At 37.3% G+C, this 19,547-nt stretch overlaps 1 protein-coding gene across 1 annotated transcript in view; it reads left to right on the top strand.

Annotated features, from left to right (window-relative positions):
* Positions 1–19,547, top strand: part of DSCAM (DS cell adhesion molecule) — a 188,918-nt gene that overhangs the window by 139,052 nt on the left and 30,319 nt on the right. The window contains exons 23-26 of the mRNA XM_026088187.1: positions 300–488; positions 1,510–1,800; positions 7,137–7,313; positions 14,090–14,120. Of these exons, the coding sequence (XP_025943972.1) occupies positions 300–488; positions 1,510–1,800; positions 7,137–7,313; positions 14,090–14,120 (688 nt within the window). The remainder of the gene's footprint in view (positions 1–299; positions 489–1,509; positions 1,801–7,136; positions 7,314–14,089; positions 14,121–19,547) is intronic.

Genomic DNA, 19,547 nt, shown 5'->3' on the forward strand with positions numbered 1-19,547 from the left:
CCATGCATTTTTTGAGGGTCCAGGTTCATCATTTGGTCTTTGTTGCTGATTGAAAGGTATTTAGAAATGTCTATCCCTTTCTTTTCTCTTTGAAGTTACCATAAAGATGGTATTTAAGCTGTTGTAAGGGTAGGCAATATGTGTATTGCTTGGTATGTTTTAGTCAGGGGAGAGCTGTATTTCTTCCTGTACACGGGACTTTTCTGTTTTTACAAGGTCTTTAAAATGACTTCTCATATTACCTGTAGAATTTGTAGTTTGTGTCTGGTTTATCGTTGCCATCTGTGCTTTTCCTGCAGGTTATATTTTACAGTACTCTGAAGATAACAGTGAACAGTGGGGTAGTTTTCCCATTAGCCCTAGTGAGCGGTCCTACCGTTTAGAAACATTGAAATGTGGCACTTGGTACAAGTTTACGTTAACTGCTCAGAATGGAGTGGGGCCAGGACGCATCAGTGAGATCATTGAGGCCAAAACCCTTGGAAAAGGTATGTTGATTTCCATCCTCTTTTCCCACCTAAAGCTCATGCACTGTGCTATACATCTTGGCTTGATTAGAATATGGCTTTGGGTATTTTGATACTGGCTTTAAAAACATTTCCAGTTGTGTCCATATGATGACAGAAGAACTGTTGCTGTGGGACTCAGAGTGCAAACCAGTTGTTATGTTTTCCTTATTTCTCTAATAATTTTGTTCTAAGATGGGCTGATACATACTTGAGGCAAGAGGCTCATGTCTTCACTATTACAGGTTATAGCAATTCCCACTACTGCTGTTGCCAGGAGGAACTGTTTTCCTCTCCTGGTGTAAAAATGTAGGGTTTTATTTGTCTGGATGCTGAAGGAAGATGGGGAGTACATTCATGCATAGTGCAAATAGTATACAAAAAAATAGTAAATACAAAACTAAATATATGTACATAGTATTTTCAAATATAACACATTTAATTTCAGCATATTAATGTTTCAACTATTTTGATTTTTTGTTGCATTTTCCTCAAAGCTGGTATTTTTCCCCAAATGAAAGCCTATGTACTCTCAAACAAATAGTGTCCAAATCCACTTCAAGAGAAGGCTAGGGCACTGATGGACAATTCATTTTACCTCCAAATTTACTTGTCTTTTATGTTGTTTTTACATAGTGTTCTGAATCCTTTCTTTCCTGCATAGCAATAAGCAGGGACTTTTGCCAGTATAAGGTATCTGCTCTAGATTTTCAAGCTGACTCATGCAAGTCCATGCGAATGGGTCAGGTCCATGCAAAAGTGTATGGATATTTTTCCACATATGGATTTGAAAATCTGGATATGAGTCTGGCACAAAGTACAAAGTATAAAGAAGCATTTAGGAAGGGGTAGAAAAAGGTGTAGAATATATTGACTAGCAAGATGTTAAATTTTAAATTAAATTAGGACTGTCCTAGCAATTATTCTCTTAGATTTATATCTCTGAGAGTCCGATATCTATGAATACAGAAGCATTTCACTTAAAATACATCATTCTTTTCAGAGCCACAGTTTTCTAAAGAACAAGAGCTCTTTGCTAGTATCAACACCACAAGAGTGAGACTCAACCTTATAGGCTGGAATGACGGTGGCTGTCCCATCACCTCTTTCACTCTGGAGTACCGGCCATTCGGGACAACAGTCTGGACAACTGCTCAGCGGACATCCCTTTCAAAGTCCTACATACTGTATGACCTCCAGGAGGCAACCTGGTATGAACTGCAAATGAGAGTATGCAACAGCGCTGGCTGTGCAGAAAAACAAGCTAAATTTGCAACACTCAATTATGATGGCAGTAAGTATACCTTTGAATTTATTTGTTTGAGATACAGTTTTTAGCTGTAGTTTTAGTTTCCTGCATGACTGTGCTACTCATGTCTTTCTGTCTTTATTTTTCTCCACAAAACCCTTTTTTGACACTGCTAGCCATGCTGATAGAGGGGTAAGAGTCTCAAAAATGTAAAATGCCTACAGATTTCATGACAATAGGCAGCAAGGTAGAAAAGAGGAATCATATCTTTGGCCTCACTGATGAAAAGTCCCACATCAAAGTCAGTCAACCATGAGACAAGTAACCATAGGAAACCAGGTTTCATTAGTTGCAGTGCTCAAAGAAGTATTTGCTAATATTTCATGCATCTCTTCCATGAAATTTTTGTCATCCTTACAATTGGTTCCTGCAGCCATTCACGAATGTGACTGGCCTCATTGCTATTCCATGCAATGTCCATGTGACACAATTCAAAACCCATTATGTGACACAACGGAGCAAACTAGCTTGTCTTCCAGGAGAGCCTCCAGACAGCATCCTCCAAGGGCAAAGCAATGGCAATGCTATTATCCCTATTTACACATAGGGAAGAGTGAAACTAATGATTGTGACAGATGCCTTTGTCATACCCAGCAGTGGGATGCAGGGGTTGAAGGAGTTGTTGCATCCTGCCCTTCTGCCAGAGGTTACTGCCCACCCCTGCAAAAGCCAGAACAAGAGGGCAAGAGCAAATATGCCAATTTGTCAGCCACTCTAGCTCATATGCTGTTTATTGAAACTGATGGTGGCACGTGTTCTGCTGACTCTACAGTGGGAAATGGCAGTATTTCTGGCAAGAAGGCAGAACAGATGGCTCCAGATAGTAATCTGTTAAATTGCTCTAGAGTGAATTGCCAGAGCTTTTCTGGAGATATCGGGTGGCCAAGGATATTGTGCTGTATTGCGCAATCAATTGGCTACCTTTATACTGGTAAATAAAACAACAGGACTAGTGAGCAAGTTGAAACACTGAACTGACAGTTGCCCAGCTAAAGCACAGAATTACTAATCACTCATGATTCTGTATTGTTAACACATCTCCCTGGCAAGGTTTCAATCCATGTAAACCAGCACTCTCCAAGACAATAGCTATGTATGGCTCAGGAAAGAACAGGCAACAAGTGACCATTTGCAGTCACCAGTGCAGATTATGAATCAGGCAAGATTTAAATCCCTCCATTTTACACATCCTCCAATGCTATCCTAGCCTTTGCACTAGATACCCATCAGTTCTTGCAGATAACTAACAACATATGTCCTCATGGCCCACCTTTTGCAAACAGCATGTGCCCTCAGGTTTGGGCTGTGAAATTGCCATCTTGGTGAGCTGCCACACAGTCCTCACGTTATTTCAGACACTCCAAAAAGTTAAGAAAAAGATTTTGTCTTAGCATTACAGAGGCCCATAGGAAACCAAGACCCAAGTACTTATTGTGTGAATGTTGTCAGGTCTTGCCAGACGGCCGTAAGGCCTGAGAATTGTCCCCAGGCTTGTTTTATTGAGCAGTATAGACATTGTCAATAATAACTTGTTCAAGTACTATGAATTAACTTCTTGGCACTTTACTTAGCCCATCCTCATCAGTATCTTTCTACAGACAGCATCCAACTTTCAGTGATGCTTTTTTTTGACATTCACAATTATTGTTATGTATACATGGCTGGGGCAAGCAGTCTTAAGTCATATCTTAAAATGGGATGATATGAAAATTCAGCTCCAAAGCCTTAAACTCCTACTGATAGCAGTGAAATCAGATATATTCTCAAATATATTCTTATAATGAGCTGTTTTTAAATGTTGTTAGTTAGACTCTGCTTTTTGGTTAGGTGGTGATGCATAACTTGATTTCACATACTGTGACCTGCATGCCGTTTGATTTTGTGTGTTGCTGTATGGCATCTTTAAAAGTGAGAAAATGAAGCAGTAAAAATGTTTATAGTATTAAATTTATCGGGCCACTGCTTCCGGTCAGCTAGAAAATTTCTCATCTATGTCATTGATGGTTTTGTTTGTCAAGTGACCTTTGCCAGAACTAGATTGTGTCTTAGAGAGGCAGCATGGTCTCAAATACTGACTGCAAGACTGAGAGTTGAAAATAGGGTTGGAAAAACACCTCACATTTCAGGTTTTCTGAATTTGTTACATTTGATGGAGAACTAAAACCAAAAACTGATTATTATTATTATCATCATCAATGAAATCAAAGCTGTAGTGTATTTCCACACAAAGGATTTCACAGAAGAGCTATCTGAGTGCTTCTAAACAAAAGCTATCCCTACAGAATCACAGTTTCTCATTCATTCAGTAGTAGGGTGTGTAGATTTAAAGGTGCTTCAGCATTGGAAAATAGTTTCTGATTAGAAATCAACATATTCTATCAATACTTCCTGCAAATATTTTTGCTTTCATATGGAGTAAATTTTTAATTTACCAATTTTTCATTTATCACAGCAATGAAAAACTTCTGACCATCTCTGCTTTTGAATGCTAACCGTACCTCTACCATTAATTCCCTGTGTGATGTGAGATTTGTCCCTTCCAGCTTCTTGGGGTTCCAGCTTCCCTTTAGGGTAATATAAATATAATGATAACCTTTTGAAGATTTAATAATACTTATATAAAAGTCCTAGGTACAAAATGCTAAGAACAAGCTTAGTAGTATTAATAGTCTTAAGACCTAGTAGAAAACCTTGAGTTTTGTGATCTGTTAGTTGTTTTATTTGGACTGCAATACTGATTGGTATCTGTGGTAGAGCTCCTGAGAAATACCGTGGTTAAGAATCCTCTATCTTAAATCTCTTCATGATGAGTTAGGTCGAAAGGTTAATGGCAGATCTACGTGCAACTCTTTGCTTTCCATATTTCAGCTAACCATTTTAAGCTTGCGGAAATTTGTGACCTGCCTGCCCCTTGTTTTTCAGAACATTTGCACTCAATACTTAGGGAGATATTTTTAACTATGTGCAGCTGTAGTAGGTAGTGCTGCAGAGGAGCTTCCTAGCTCTGAGATCAGCTCCTCAATAGCCCTGACATTAAATCAGATTAGCGTGGTAGCTTCTCTAAACTGTGCTAATTGATTCTAGCCCACAAGGGGACTTCCTACCATGAAGAACAGTTAAAACAGAGGAAAACACTCAACAGTCCTAAAATCACCATGTGCAATGGGGGATGCTGGATGGACTGCACCACAGGGGAAAAGTGGGTCAGAGATGCTCAAAATCCTATGAAGGATTGAATACCAATGTATTTCAGGGCACCTCAGGTTAGTGGTGCATTGACCTGAAATAAACCCTTTCCAAATTGTTTGGGACTTTGTTCTGGGAAAAGCTTTGCCTTTTCCACTCATAACCACAACTTAGAATGACAGCAAATGTTTAAATAATGTTTTCTCAATGGATAGCACATTTAGGTTTTGATAGTTTCTAATTGCTGAATAGCCACAGATGAATAATATGAAGGATACATAACTCCATGAAACTTGCAGTATGTTTTTTTAATTAAACATATGCTGCTTGTATGCAGTGTTATGAAGTTTACACTTTACTTGCAAGAGCTATAGAAAACGGTAATCACTCACCTAAACACTTATGATTTAACAAAAATGAGGCTACTCTTTTAATTTGACTTTCATCAAAATATTGTGGAGAGCAAGACATAATTTTAGGTAATATTGAAGCTAAATGTCCTTAGCCAATGGTCTGTGTACCTTTAACTGAGAGCAAAATTCAGCACTTTAGTATTTAGGAGGATTTAGAGAAGGCTATTAGTATTTCCTTCAGGAGTTTGCAGTTCTTTCCATTTCTTCATCTAATCATTTTCTTTGCCTTTAAAGTACTGCAAAAACTGTATCTCAGTTAAAATAGAAGAAAAAAATCCTGCTGTGTGTTTATATGAACAAGCAATGGAAAATTAGAAAAAAATGGAAAATTATGGGAAAAAATGCAATGAAAAATTAGAAAAAGATTCAAAATGCAATTCTAAGAAAATAAATGTTCTGAAGTACCTGAGATAACTTTAGATAGTTCTAACTTTTTTGCTTCTCTCAATCTCCTTAGGGAAATATTCTTCTTGTTACATGCAACTCAAATAGCTCTTCTGAAAAAATACAGCATAGAATTCTACATTTTCCTGTGGTTATGGCACTTACATTGCACTGCATCATATCATAATTTTTTTCTGATACTGTATGCTGCATAATGAGGTATAACTATATCACACAATGCAGCAGTTAAAATGTAAAAAGGATGTGCCTGTTTTTCTATCTCACCCTCCTATCCTTTTAGCAAGTAAGTAGCCACTTTTATGTTTCAGTAGCTGGTTAAAATTGAATAGCTTCCATCAATAGTCATCACAGTTCACAATACTTGCATATTTCTACTCATTTCAAAGAAATCTGCATTTTATAACCTCGTTTGAGGTTGCATATAGCAGTTTAATAGTAATCAGGAAATGAGTGGGAAGCCTTCCATAACTAAACAGCCTTTCAAAGAAAGTACTGTATTCTTCTCACGTCCTTTAGAAGGAAAGAAAAAAAGAATAGAAAAGTTCAAGTATTACATATCACCAGCAAACCAGGTATATTCAAAATGCAAATATGGCCCAAAATGAAAAAGTGAGCTGCCTGCCAATGGTAATACTTTGTAGATTCATTTCCCTTATTTCACTCTCAAAATCTGATCATTTCCATCCAGTGTTACTCTCCTGTTTTACTGATGAGTATAACGTCAGACAGTGTTTAGCAAATTAGTGTCAGATTGGATATCTGAATTTAAGATCAATATCACTGCTGCATCCTTAAGACGTGATATAAAAATATTTCTGTATAAAGGATTCATCTATGTAGCATAAAATGTACATTGTCAAATATATTCCTTATAAAGAAAAGCCCAGCAGAGAGCATAAATCTATTGCAGCAGTGCTATTTTCCATAGTAGGGAGTAATTTAAATAGATAGTAGCTCTGACATCTCTTACAGGTTTATAATGATTTAATATGATTTAAAATTAATGGTAGTATTTGACTATGCAATGGCCATGGCTTTCCCTCCCAGATTTTGCCCCCCAAAATAAGACATGTTCAATAAATGCATGTGTTCTCAATTTCTGATAATTTGTGACTCTCTGTAGTCAGTGGCCTGTTATCGGTGTGACTGATTATTTGTGCATGGCCATTACACATACAAATATAGCATCCATCCTGAACAGGACAAATCCTTCGTAATGTTTTGCATGTGGCTGAAACATATAACATGCTATTGTCCCTGAGAACTCAATCTTTTGTCTTCGTTAATAGGCATCTAATATCATGACACTGTTTCCAGGTACAATCCCTCCACTCATTAAGTCAGTTGTGCAAAGTGAGGAAGGGCTGGCAACCAATGAAGGGCTAAAGATGCTGGTGACCATTTCCTGTATCTTGGTTGGGGTCTTGCTGCTTTTTGTGATGCTACTGATTGTGCGGAGGAGGAGGAGGGAGCAGAGACTGAAGAGGCTGCGAGGTAAGAGGAGAGCTATGGCACTTATTCCTACATATGCATATTCCCCTAACATGAAAGGGCAAGTGGGGCTGCACACAGGCAAATGGTTTAAACACCAGTTGACATCATTTTCCTGTAGTACATTACAGACATGAGGTAAAGCAAATGTGTTTTTTTACAGAAATTCCTTCTTTTTCATTCTGTAATAAGTTTCTAAAAACGTTGTATGTAAATTATGATTTTGCACGAGGGAAAAGAAAATAGCTCTCGCGTTGCTGTTTGTTTGTTCATTTTCGGTTTTGTTTTTTTTTTCTCCCTGTGAATGGTCTCAACAACCTAAAATCATAATTTTTTCAAAAGGCTAAATCAGATGTTCTGAAGATGGGGGGATTTCTGCTTTCAAGTAGATGCAAATCCTGATTCTAAAGTTATAAAATGAAAGTAGCCAAATGTTAGTAGGCTAGAAAACACATCCAGATATTCTCAGATGTGTTACCATATCCTTTTCCCTATGATGCATTATAGCAGAACTATCACGACGATGTTTCATTGTTCGCTGCAAATGAAAAGGTTTTCAGATCATCTATTCAAGTCTTTATCTCATTTGCTTTGGTGATGACCTGTCTTTTTCTCTAATCTTTATTGAAATTCAGGAGTTTGCTATGTGTGTGTGTTTTAGATCTGTGAATTCATTCAGCTTTATAGGTCTTCTAGTGTATGTTCTAGCTGAGCCACAACAAGGTTTTGGATCCTTGCCACTCTGCCACTTTGCAGTTGGTCCTGCAGGTTTTCCACTGTGCCTGAGTTCATAGTATGTGATAGCAGGCCTCACTTTGAAGGTATTTAGATGAAAAAGCCTTTCACATCACACACTGAATAATAATAGCAAGACAATTTGTCATCCACAAAAATGTGTCTGAGAGTCTCCAAGACCCACCTAAATGATTATTTATTTATATTTTAACCAAAATATGATCCTGATATTAAAACCAGGGCCATTCTTGTGTATGCAGTTCCTTCAGTCCAGTTTCTTTTCACCTTCGTATCTGTTCTGCTGTCTTTTGGATTTCATTTGTCTTTATGTAATGATACTTTGGATGTTTATGAGAAAGACAGAGGTACAGGGCCCTTAGGCATGGGTAGATTCATAGTTCAAAGAGGACAGCTAGACTTAATGGTTCAGAGACAGCTCTGGAAATCAACACCTCTGTATTCTGTAGCTTGCCGTATAATAACTTTCTCATTCAAGTTCTGTTAAGTCATTTAACACTCTGCACTTGTTTTTTTTTTTCCATCAAAAAAGTGGTGGTGGAAGGTGAAGTGTTATTACCTTATAATCTCAGAAATATTATGGAATTCCATGCAGTAATGAGCAGGATATTTTGAGCTCTTTGGCTTGAGGAAATCTTGGCTGTGCACCTCTAGTGTTTTTATTGTCAATTTACAAGTATTCATAGATTCTTGAGTTATGATGCCTTAAGGAATGCTGATGATCACTGGCTACTGTGACCTTTGCATAACATAAGACTTCTCTGAATTAGTTCCTGTCAGATCACAGGACTTTAGAAAAATATCTGATCTTCACTTAAACATATGCAATAACAAAAAATTCATCACTACTTTTGATAAAAGTCACAAGTGTTTACCGTTTTTGCAAAAAATTGCATCTCACTTCTTTTCTGGATTTGTCAAGCTAAGCTTTAAAATTCCAGCCATTTGGTCCTGTTATACCTCTGTCTGCCGTAGAGGGGCTGAAGTTCTTTTTTGTATCACGTTTTTGGTGTCTCTTATACGGCACTGACCAAGTAATTTCTTAATGTTTTCATTGGTAAACTAAACAAATGCATCTTCTTGAATTTTTCACTGTAAATTTCCCATCTTTCATTCATTCAATGGCTTTTCTCTGGTCCCTTTGCAATCTTTCAGTAGCTTTCCTGACCTGTGTATTCTAGAAATGAACTTAGTATGCCAGCAGTAAACACAGCCGTCTCTGATAGAGAGGTAACAGTCTTTCTTCTTCTTCATATTCTGCTCAAACCTGTGAGATTCACCTTTTTGGCTACAGCATTATATTAAGAGTTTGTGTTTAACTTCTTATCCTTTCAGATCACTTGACAATTCTCTGACTGCAGTACAAGATAATGTTCCCCATTGTGCAACTGTGGCTTGTATTCTTTGTTTCTTGATGTATGACCTTACACTAAAACATATATATATATGTATATATATATATTGCTAGCTTGTCGCCAGTAGTAATTCAGATTTTTTTTGTTAAACTTTTTTAAAGACTGGCCCAATGCCAACTATTTTATGCTCTTGTGGAGATTACTCCATGTTCTAAAATTCTTGATGATCAATATTACTGTTCTGGAGACCTCCTTAGTAAGTTCTCTAAAAAGCTCTTACATGCAGGTTTTCCAGATAGAATTATGCTTTGCTGTACTTGTTGCTGTGTTCAACATTCTTCTGAGTTAGTTTTGAAAAGGAAACTATGCTGTCATTATTACCTGTTATGATATATATTATCTGTTTGTTTTTTTGTTTTTTGTTTTTTTCCAGAGGACACATTTGTCCTAGATCATGATTCTAAAGCCATTAGTGATTTTTCTGTAGTCTAGGAAATAATAGTTGCCATAGTGGAACCTTCTAAATGATTTTATAGAAGTTCCAAGGTAATTCTTGCTCTTGTGGCCCCAGGAGATGTGTTTTCATTGAACTTGCTTGAGAAAGAAGTGTGGGACTTGTAGAATTATCTGCAGTCCATTCTGCATATAAACGTTTGGATCTATGTTTGTAGACAAAGAGAATGCGGTTCCAGTTTTTGTGAGGCAAATGTAGGAGCGGAGCGGCATGCTCTCCATTCTTAGTCATTTTGCTGCTTGTTTTAGTATGTACAGACAGCTAAACATTTGTCTTCTTTTTGTGTCATACCTAGTATGATTTATTTCTCCAGGAATACTCTATTTAGAATGAAAGCTTAGTTTTCAGCAGAGTCCTGATCTTTGCCCAGTTTAGTAGTTCTACTGGTGAGACATAAGGAGGACAATGACTGCTGGTGTTCAAACAGCGATTCGGTAGGTCAGTGTGTATTAGAACAAAGAAATCTGATGACTTACCACTCTTTCTCTCCACTATTAACCTAGCTCCACTACAACTGAAATAGTGTTCCCTTTGTTTTTAACTTCAACTCACCCTTAATCCAAGCAGAAAGTATTAATACGGCATGATAGTTCAAAAGTGGCAGCATGCAATTTAAAACTGTAGCACGGCCTCTGATTTCCCAAGTGGCAAGCCAAATGTGTTAAGAATTTTAAAGAAGGCTATGCCAGCAAATGAAAATGAGGGCTGTCTCTGGGTCTGTATCCCTCTGTGCAATCATGTGTCAAAGCCACTGTGAAGGGAAGCTTGTCTTTTCACTAAAGGATGTGTGCCTGGCTGTGGCGGGTGATGGTCATTTTCACTATGTCATTCTTAGCCCTTCTGAGCCCAGTTTTCCCCACTGGAAAGCTGGGAAATAGAACACTACTTGGGAAACAGACTTACTTTATGAAGTACTCTCAATTCATTGATGAAAAGTGTTATGTACAAAATGCACACTGGAATCGGCAGTCTGTACTCATTAGTTTCTGAAACTAGCATTTCTTCTGTAGCTGATGTTTTGGACACACAGTTATCATATTCAGTTACCTTAGACTTCTGGGTTTTGCTTTAACAGATGCATACAATACTTTATTTTCTCAGGTTGTTTATTTTGGTCCAGTCATATACTAAACTGTGTGCTCAGTACAGCTATCATTTGTTATACTAGTGCTACTGTCCATTGTAACAAACCGTTCAAAGAATTGATATGTTAAACCCTGATGCTACAATTACTTTATTTTCTGCAGTACTTTCTCATTCACTTTTTGACACAACACATGATCCCTCATGATGCTTTTGTTGAAGATGTGCAAACTCTCTCCTTTGTATCTCTTCCACCTACAGTATATGTAAATGTGCATTTGAACATTAAGCCACATATGTTTAATGATGAGAAAGTAACGTTTTTTCTAGATGTAGCGTGGAACATCACAATATGCTGTGCAGCACCTGAGAACATGTGAGGGGGGGTTATTTGAACTGTAGGGAAAAGGCACAAGAGTGAGTATATCTGTGTGTGAATCCATCCTGGGATGAGATTCATCAAACTAAATATATGTGTCTGCAAGGCACTCCGGTAATCTAGTCAATACAGTCAGTGGAGTGCTGGGCAGGATTCATCTCAACCTGATTAAATGCCTTCATTTGGTCAGATGAATCATGTCCTATACTCCTTCACTGTTGACTAGATATTGGCTGATGATAAAGGGAATTTGGGGAAAAAAAAAAATCTACTCTGAGGGCACCCAGTCTTTGATTAGTTGATAACAGGTGCCCATTTCAAGTGATTGGCACAGGGCAGCTGAGATCAAGTCTATGTTGTAAAGGGGTAGGAAAAGTGCATCAAAAAGAAAGGGGGAAGGAAGGATTAAATGATTACCTGATTACACAAGTCAGTCTGTTGCTGTGATTCATTTAAGAACTTAGAACTCCCAGCATTTTTTACAGCATTTTTGGCCGAAAAATCCCATGAAGATTGTTATTTTATGTTGGTAAACAAATACAAAAAGCAAACTGAAGGACTCTGGGTCAGTCAACCTTCAGCTGTGTCCACTTAGCTTTTCATGAGTGCTGAACTACTTGCTTAAGTATCCCTAGTCTTCACTTAAGGAGGTAATCACTGCTTTGTAAAAGCTGCAACCACAGTGAAAGAAATATGTGGATATGAAATCACCATTATTAAATGTGCCAGAGGAAAAATGTGTGCATTGAGTCTCTTCATGATCCTGGTGCTGCAATAATAACAAGTAGCATCATAATATTTACTGAAAAAAAACCATGATTTTCAACCAAAGCTTCGTTTTTTTGGTATTCTCCAGAAGAACTAAGTCCCTTCCTGGATCCTTACAAATCAGTAGCAAAAACTATCACTGATGTCACTTGGGAGCAGGAACATACTGTGACTTTGGTTTATGACTGAAGATAAGACACTGTCATCTTGATATAATATTATTATGCAATGCCTCTTACAAGACTGTTCAAAAGCCAGTCCCAAACTGAGTGAAAAATAGAATGGCCCAGTGTCTATATACAACATTGTTTGGATTAGATGGGACATCTCAAATGAAGAATCCTTCCCTCCACTAGGAATATGCTGTGGTTTGTGTTGAAAAGAGATAGGGGGAAGATTAAAACTAAAGGCATGGAACAAACAGACTCAGAGAAGGCACAAAATTTCACCTTGTAAGAGGTGCGGAATAAAGCTTAAGACAGATAAGTTGGCAGAATGTCAGAGAAGCAAAATGTAGAAAGTCCTTGGAAGTATTTTTTACAAATAAAAAGAGCCCTTTGTCCATTCCTTTTAAAATGAATACAAATGTAGTCAGAGTGACACATTTAAGATGGTATTTTGTTTCTGCCTACATTCGCTGAATTTTAAAGACAAGGTATTTAATAAGATCACAAGCAAGGAAACCTTAGCAGTTGTAGGAGACCCAAGAGGTGATTAAGAAATGAAAAGGGTTTCAGAAGTGACACAGAGAAGATAAAGGCAAATTCAGTAAATGTCCTAGAAGGTACCAGTGGATTTACAAACAGAAGATATGAGAAGAAATTTAAAGTTCTACATAATAGGAGAGTTCCTTGAAGACCTGAAACTTGGAGTTGTTTTCTTCTCAGATTTGCTTCATTTGATTACACAAAAAGCTGCTTTGTTGCTGTGCTTTGTGTGCTGTGTTGCGTACTTAAGGACTCTGGACTCAGCATTTTTAAATGAGTTTGTTTAGGGAGGACTGTAGGAGGACAAAGTATAGCTGTCTATTTTTGCCGAATAATCTCACAGAAATTATTTATGTTGATAAAGGTTTACAAGAGTTACCTGAAGAACCAGGTTGATCTACCAGCCTTCACCTGTGTCCTTTAATCTGACATTTACCAGAATAATGATATTCCCAAAGGACTCTATCTTAATAATAACAGTAACGACATCAACAACAATACGAATATTTTTCCTTCCATAGTGCCTCATTTTGCAGGGCTGATCCATATGGGAATAAGCTACCTCCTGTTTTGTATATAGACTGTCCTCTGAAGACCCAAAAGTATTTTTGCACTACTGCTAGTGGAAAATCATTCATATTTCACAGCAACCAAACAAGCTGGTGACTTCCCTTGCTCAGACCTCCATGCAATTAGGTTTGATTTAGAAATGGCAGGTTGGCAATGGCTCCTCTGGCTCCGGTTTTGCTCCTGCTCAGAGATGGATGCCATCTGTTTGTATTCTTTTGTATTTTTCCTTCCTTGCTCACTCACTCAATAACTATAGTGTTGAAGGAACAGAGTCCTATTATTTGTTACACTCTCTCTCTCTACTTCTAGGGAGCTTCTGTAGCTTTTTCAAGTTAAGTTCTATCTTATTCCATGCTGATTTTTCTTAAAAGCCAAGAGTAGTTTATATGTCTCTAAGCATTTTTGGTGCTACTGGGGAATTGATCAGGGCTCTCTGGGGCAGAAAGATAGAATGTTGTGAAATGCAGTTTCAACAAAAGTAGGGACTTTTAAAGACTATTTTATCTTTGCTACTGATCTAAGAAATGACAGTAGTCTTTTATACATGTCTGATTCAAATCACTTGCTTCCTAGTAATCCATCTATCAAACAGAATTTCATATATAATGCAGACAATACCAACTCCTGACATTTGTTCCATTTTCTTGTAGATGCAAAGAGTTTGGCTGAAATGCTTATGAGGTAAGATTAAATTTAATATTTTTTAATTGAAAATTGTGTGTCAATTATGGTATAATATTTAAAAATGATCATAGGGACAAAACCTCCTATTCCTACATCCTTTCTCAAAGCACACCATTTGACTATTTGTTAAGAATTAGAACACGTCACTGGTTGGAAATGGGAGAAACAAGACAATTTATGAGACAGTATCTGTGAGGGAATACAGTGATAAAAAACTGAGAACTCTTATATTAGTAGATTAAATTACAGAACATATGTAAGTCCAGTTGGACATTTTTCCTATTCACAAAAATGTTTTCATAATATGTACCAAAGTAATTGCTCTTCAGAGATCTTCTGATTGAACACAATGAGTGTCTGGAAGCAAATATCTGTAAACTTTATAGTTATATTTTTGTAATTCACTATTGCTAGCTGCTTTTACCCTAAGGTATGTGTGAGTAGGAAAATCCATTTAACATTTTTCAGGTTTGTTCCATCAGATCACCATCCAGAAATCTAATTCTGTTGTTGAATTGCAAAAGAATGACTATTCTGGCATCACAATTCTTTCAAAGATGGAAATTTCATAGCTTCAATGTTTATTGTTTTGTCTGGGGAAAATATTGAACTTTAAAACTGCTGGATATGTTTGAAAATGTGATCACCAGGGGACTATTTCTAAGTTCAAATGAACCTTGGTTTGCTAGAAAATCTCTTCATTTTTAAGCAACAAATCTGAGAAAGTTATAGATGTTTTACCAACTGAGCTATACTCTAAACCTCCTCACCCACAGTAATCTTTACCTGCTATTGTAAGAATATACTTATCCAAGACATGGTGACAGATGAATTTAGTGCAAACTCAGCTCTAAACTATCAGTATGCAAATACATCTGAATAGTCTCACTGATTTTAACAAGACTGGTGATCCAGATCAAGTCATGGTGTTCATATCTGTGGGTTAGAAACCCCTGCTAGCAGTAGGTTGCAGTTATAAACAACTTCAGGAAGATACTCTCTGATATCTTTTCATGTCACAGAAAATGGCACAGCTTAACGTATGTGTAAGTCTGTTCTTTAGCGAAATGCAGTACGACCTGGAATGAAATTCCTGGATCACCATAATCAGTCCCTCTTCTGGTAACCACCACACACCTACACAAAAACAGTAAAGTTTAAAGTGTCCTAAACCTGGTTAGCTTTACTGGTCTTATTACAGCCACTGGAAAGCCATTGCAGAATCTCAGTCCTCTGATCATTAGAAAACTCTATCAAACTGCTGACGTAAGTGGCTGGTTTTGGCCCAATTGTTCCTCTGTCAATGCTGTCGCTCAAAAGAGCTCCCTTCCCTGCCCCTGCCTGAGCAGTCCCAGCCTTTAGCTGTGAGCTGGTTTTCTAGGTAATTCATCTGCAACTGTTTATTTTAGCTTTTCATTTCGTGAGCGTTGAAATTTAATCAAGTCTGTTTCCCCCATTCTCATTTATTTAACAAAAAATCTTACTGTTTTTTTAAATACTCATATTTCATATTTCTCTTCTAAAAGTGCAGGAAAAGGCAAATTGTTATTAAAATGGGGCTTTGGAGGAAATAGGCAATACAGGCCTGCATTTTCGGAAGCCTCAAAGGTCTCAAAGTGATGCTGTTTTGGGGAGCCTGATTTCCAGAGGCTAAATGCTCGGTCACTTCTGACAAATCTGTGAAATATCATCAGCCAAAACCTGAGCCATGTCTATATATCTAGATGTTTCTGAAGATTTAGCATGTTAATAATCAAAGGATAATAAGCCCTCTCCAAAGTCATAGTAACATAAAGCTCCTGATATTTTATGTCTTCTAGATTTTACTGAAATCTGCTATGATACAAATACCAAGAAAGAGGGTATGTTGTAGGTTGTGCCTTGCCATTTAAGTATTGCACAGGAAGCAGAAAATAAATGATTCCSTGCTTGGTAGGAAGCCATGAGGGAAGGAGGAGAACTTTGTGTATCTTCCCCTTTGAGGAGATTTTTATGAGTGTGCATAAAGAGGATTAAGAATGGAGCTTCAGTCTTTGCTTTGAAAGTCCCTGGCTTCAGCTGTTCAAGTCAAATGTCTGGGGAGCAGGGTAAGCCCCAGTAGTCAGCAGTTTAGTGGGAATTGCACAGCCTGTCACTGATACCTTAAATTAGCAAATAAAAATCCCTGCTGCAGTATGAGTTCAGCTTTCTGATGTTTCTTTTGGGTCAAAGCATAGATCCAGGTAACTTCTTTGTGATAGCTCACTGTGAATTAGTATAACAATTGACTCAGCTTTCTAACTTTGAACAAAGGGTGAGGAATCTTTTCTCCATGAATAACCCTCTCCTTGGCCTATTATTTACAAGATGTAGTTTTCCATATGTTTTTACCAGCTTAGACATCAGGAAGTAATGAGGTGGTCTGATTCTCTGCCAAGCACTCAGAATGACTTTGGATTTACAGGGCACCATGTTTAATCCCTTTACATAACTATCTTGGTAGGTTTAACTTTATTTTTTATTAAAGATCTAGAAAGATTATTTGAAGAGAGGGATATTCTTTTAACTATGCACAATCTTTCAAAATACATTATACACTGTACTTGCTTTAGAAAAAAAGATATATTTATCTACAGACTGTGAATAAAAGCTGTACTCAGTCAGACCCAAAGGTCTATATAGCCCAGTATCTGTCTTTCACAGTGGCCAAAAGCTGAGACCTGGGAAGAGTACAAGACTGCAGCAAGCATATACTGACTTGTTCCCCAGACAGGCTCCCAGTCACTAACAATTTGGAACTGAGAGATTTATTGAACCAGAGGGAATGAGCTATATTATACACAGATTGTTACAAAGTCTGATGGGTAAATAGTAACCATAGCACACGTTTAATTAAGCCTTAGAATTTTATGTCCGTAGGCTAATGAAAATATAGGTGGGTGTGTTTTCTCCCTTTAAAAAATTAATAATTGGAATTCTCATCCAACATGTTGTTACGTGCCTGGATTTTCCTAGGTTAGAAAATACTTGGACACCAAACTTCCAAACTGCAATTCTAAAAATCTCTGCTTCACTGCCAAGTCCAAGAGGCACTTAATTACTGTTGGCACTTTAGGCTGTTTCACCTTAAAGTTGAGATATTGTAGTCTGCAGAAAATAATTCAAAATTAATTGAGCCAGAAAGAGATAGCATTCTAATAAGCTGCAACCCACTTGCTACTGCCATTGCCTATTCTGTKTTTGGACACTCCATGTCACCATGCTGCTGTGCAGATAATTAATTAGGCCAGTAGGAAGGAGGAGTGATATCACACAAGACAAAGTAAAACTCTCAAACTTAGTAGGGAATTTTCCTGAATACAGAGTTCTGCAGTTCAGTTCTGCCTTGAAGGACTTTTCATATATTTTGCATTAAACCGTTCTTGGAGCAAAGACTGGAATTCAGAATTCTCTCTTTGAAGGTGAATAATACAATCACAAACTTGGGGAACTGTCCTCTTGCTCTCTTTGTCATAATAATTTTTTCTGTACAGTTGAATACTTTGCTGTAGTAAGAGTACAGAATGTTCATACTTCAGAAAAACTAGCTCTAACCAGGATTCAGGGGGTTGAATTCTCTGAGCAAACTACGTAATGTGATCACTCTGTCTTCTGCAGCCCTGGTGAGTGGAAGAGGAGGTGCAAAGGCACAGTTATTGGACTCGATTCTGTATTGCACAGGTTGTATACATACATGATTGCATATATCCAACAATTATTGGCTTATTGATTATTAATTGAATCTGGATCTCGAGAAATTCAGTTTCCTACTTCATCACAGATTTGCTGTATGATCTTGGGCAAGTSCAGTGTACCCTGACTGTTCAAGGATCTGTATTGAGGCATATATCAGATGCAGATAATTGATAAATTTATGATTCTCTTAACATTTCAGCAACTTGCATGGAAACCAATAGAAGAGTGGCATCTAACCTGTGCAGAGACTTTAAGAAAGTCAGTTTTGCAGAATTTATCTGCATTTTAGGATCCTAAATGTCTTTGAAAATTTATGTAGTTAATAAGACACATTGACTACTATTCTCCACTGATTGTATATGGAGACAAGTCTGGCAATCCTGGGTAGCTCTCCTGATATTTTGCTTTCATAATGATTAAACAAGACACCAGCTGTAGGCTGTTTGAATGTGTTTTAGCTATCCATTTGTACTATCAGGGCAACAGTACTGCCTGATGTTCTAGCTAAAGATAGGGACCTTTAAGTCTATGAGATGCACAGATGCAGTACTGCTGGGGACCTCAAGTGCAGGAGAAGACAGAAGGTGAGAATCTGCCTTCACACAGGTGTACCTGTGTGCCTTGTTGATCTTACTGGCTGTCTTGGATTTGGGGCAGGATTACTGACCATTGTGTGACAAGGAGATTCCTCTTAAAAGGGGCTCTAGGAGAACTCCCAAAACCTGGGCTCCCCAGGTCTTGATCGCATGGAGACATCCATTAAGGCAAATTATCTAGAGATGTGGTCTCAGCACACATGCATCAAAGTGCATTAAACTGCTGTGCAGAGGTCCTCACTCAGGAAAGAAGTGAACTTATTCTCAAGCATCTTAACAGTCCTCTGATGATTCCATTAATAACAATAATTCATTGCCAAAGGAGAATTAAACTGAATGATCTACAGCTACTTTACAACAGAAAATGAACCTCCATTTGGATTTTAAAGCTCTTTGATGTGTGAATATTGAGATCAGACCATTAGCTGATTTGCCTTAACTTTCCTTTAGCCTCCCTGCATAAACATGTATTGCAAATATTTTATCTCCTCCAAAGAGTAATTACATGTGAAGGGGCAAAAAGTTCCAGGAATTTTAGTGCAGTCTGAAGATTTTTTGGTGCAAGTTCTATACTGGAAATGATTGTAGCATTCAGTTTTACTATCCATTTTCATTTGCTTTTGGTAGACAGCTCATTTAAGAAGTAATTTTCTGGTACACAAACTTCAGAATGAAATTGTTTCAATTTGCATGATGATACAGTAATTGTTTTATATTCCTTTTTTGGAATATTGCATCAATCAATTAGAAATAAATCCATGAATGTAAACAAGATTTGCAATTTCTTGCTCTTGCAAGGCCAGTGGAACTAAAAGCTTTATTTATTTTTGTGCAATTTATTAGTATTAATGAAACCCCTAGTTATTAATTTGGTTTTCAATTTATCAGTTTCACTGGTATTGGGAATTTATCTGATAAAAATTAACGACTGGAAGAAATTACTACAAGACATCATTTTCCTACCAACCTGTTTTATTTATTTATGTACTTATTACATATTTCTTTACTCACATTCATGAGGAATGAAAGAAGAGACCACACTTACAAAGCATCTTTATCAATTTCATTATGTGACAACACATGAAGAAAACCCTAAGAAATTTGCAGCAGATTC

Source organism: Apteryx rowi, unplaced genomic scaffold (assembly GCF_003343035.1).
Source record: "Apteryx rowi isolate R43461 unplaced genomic scaffold, aptRow1 scaffold_756, whole genome shotgun sequence".
Classification (NCBI taxonomy): Eukaryota; Metazoa; Chordata; class Aves; order Apterygiformes; family Apterygidae; genus Apteryx; species Apteryx rowi.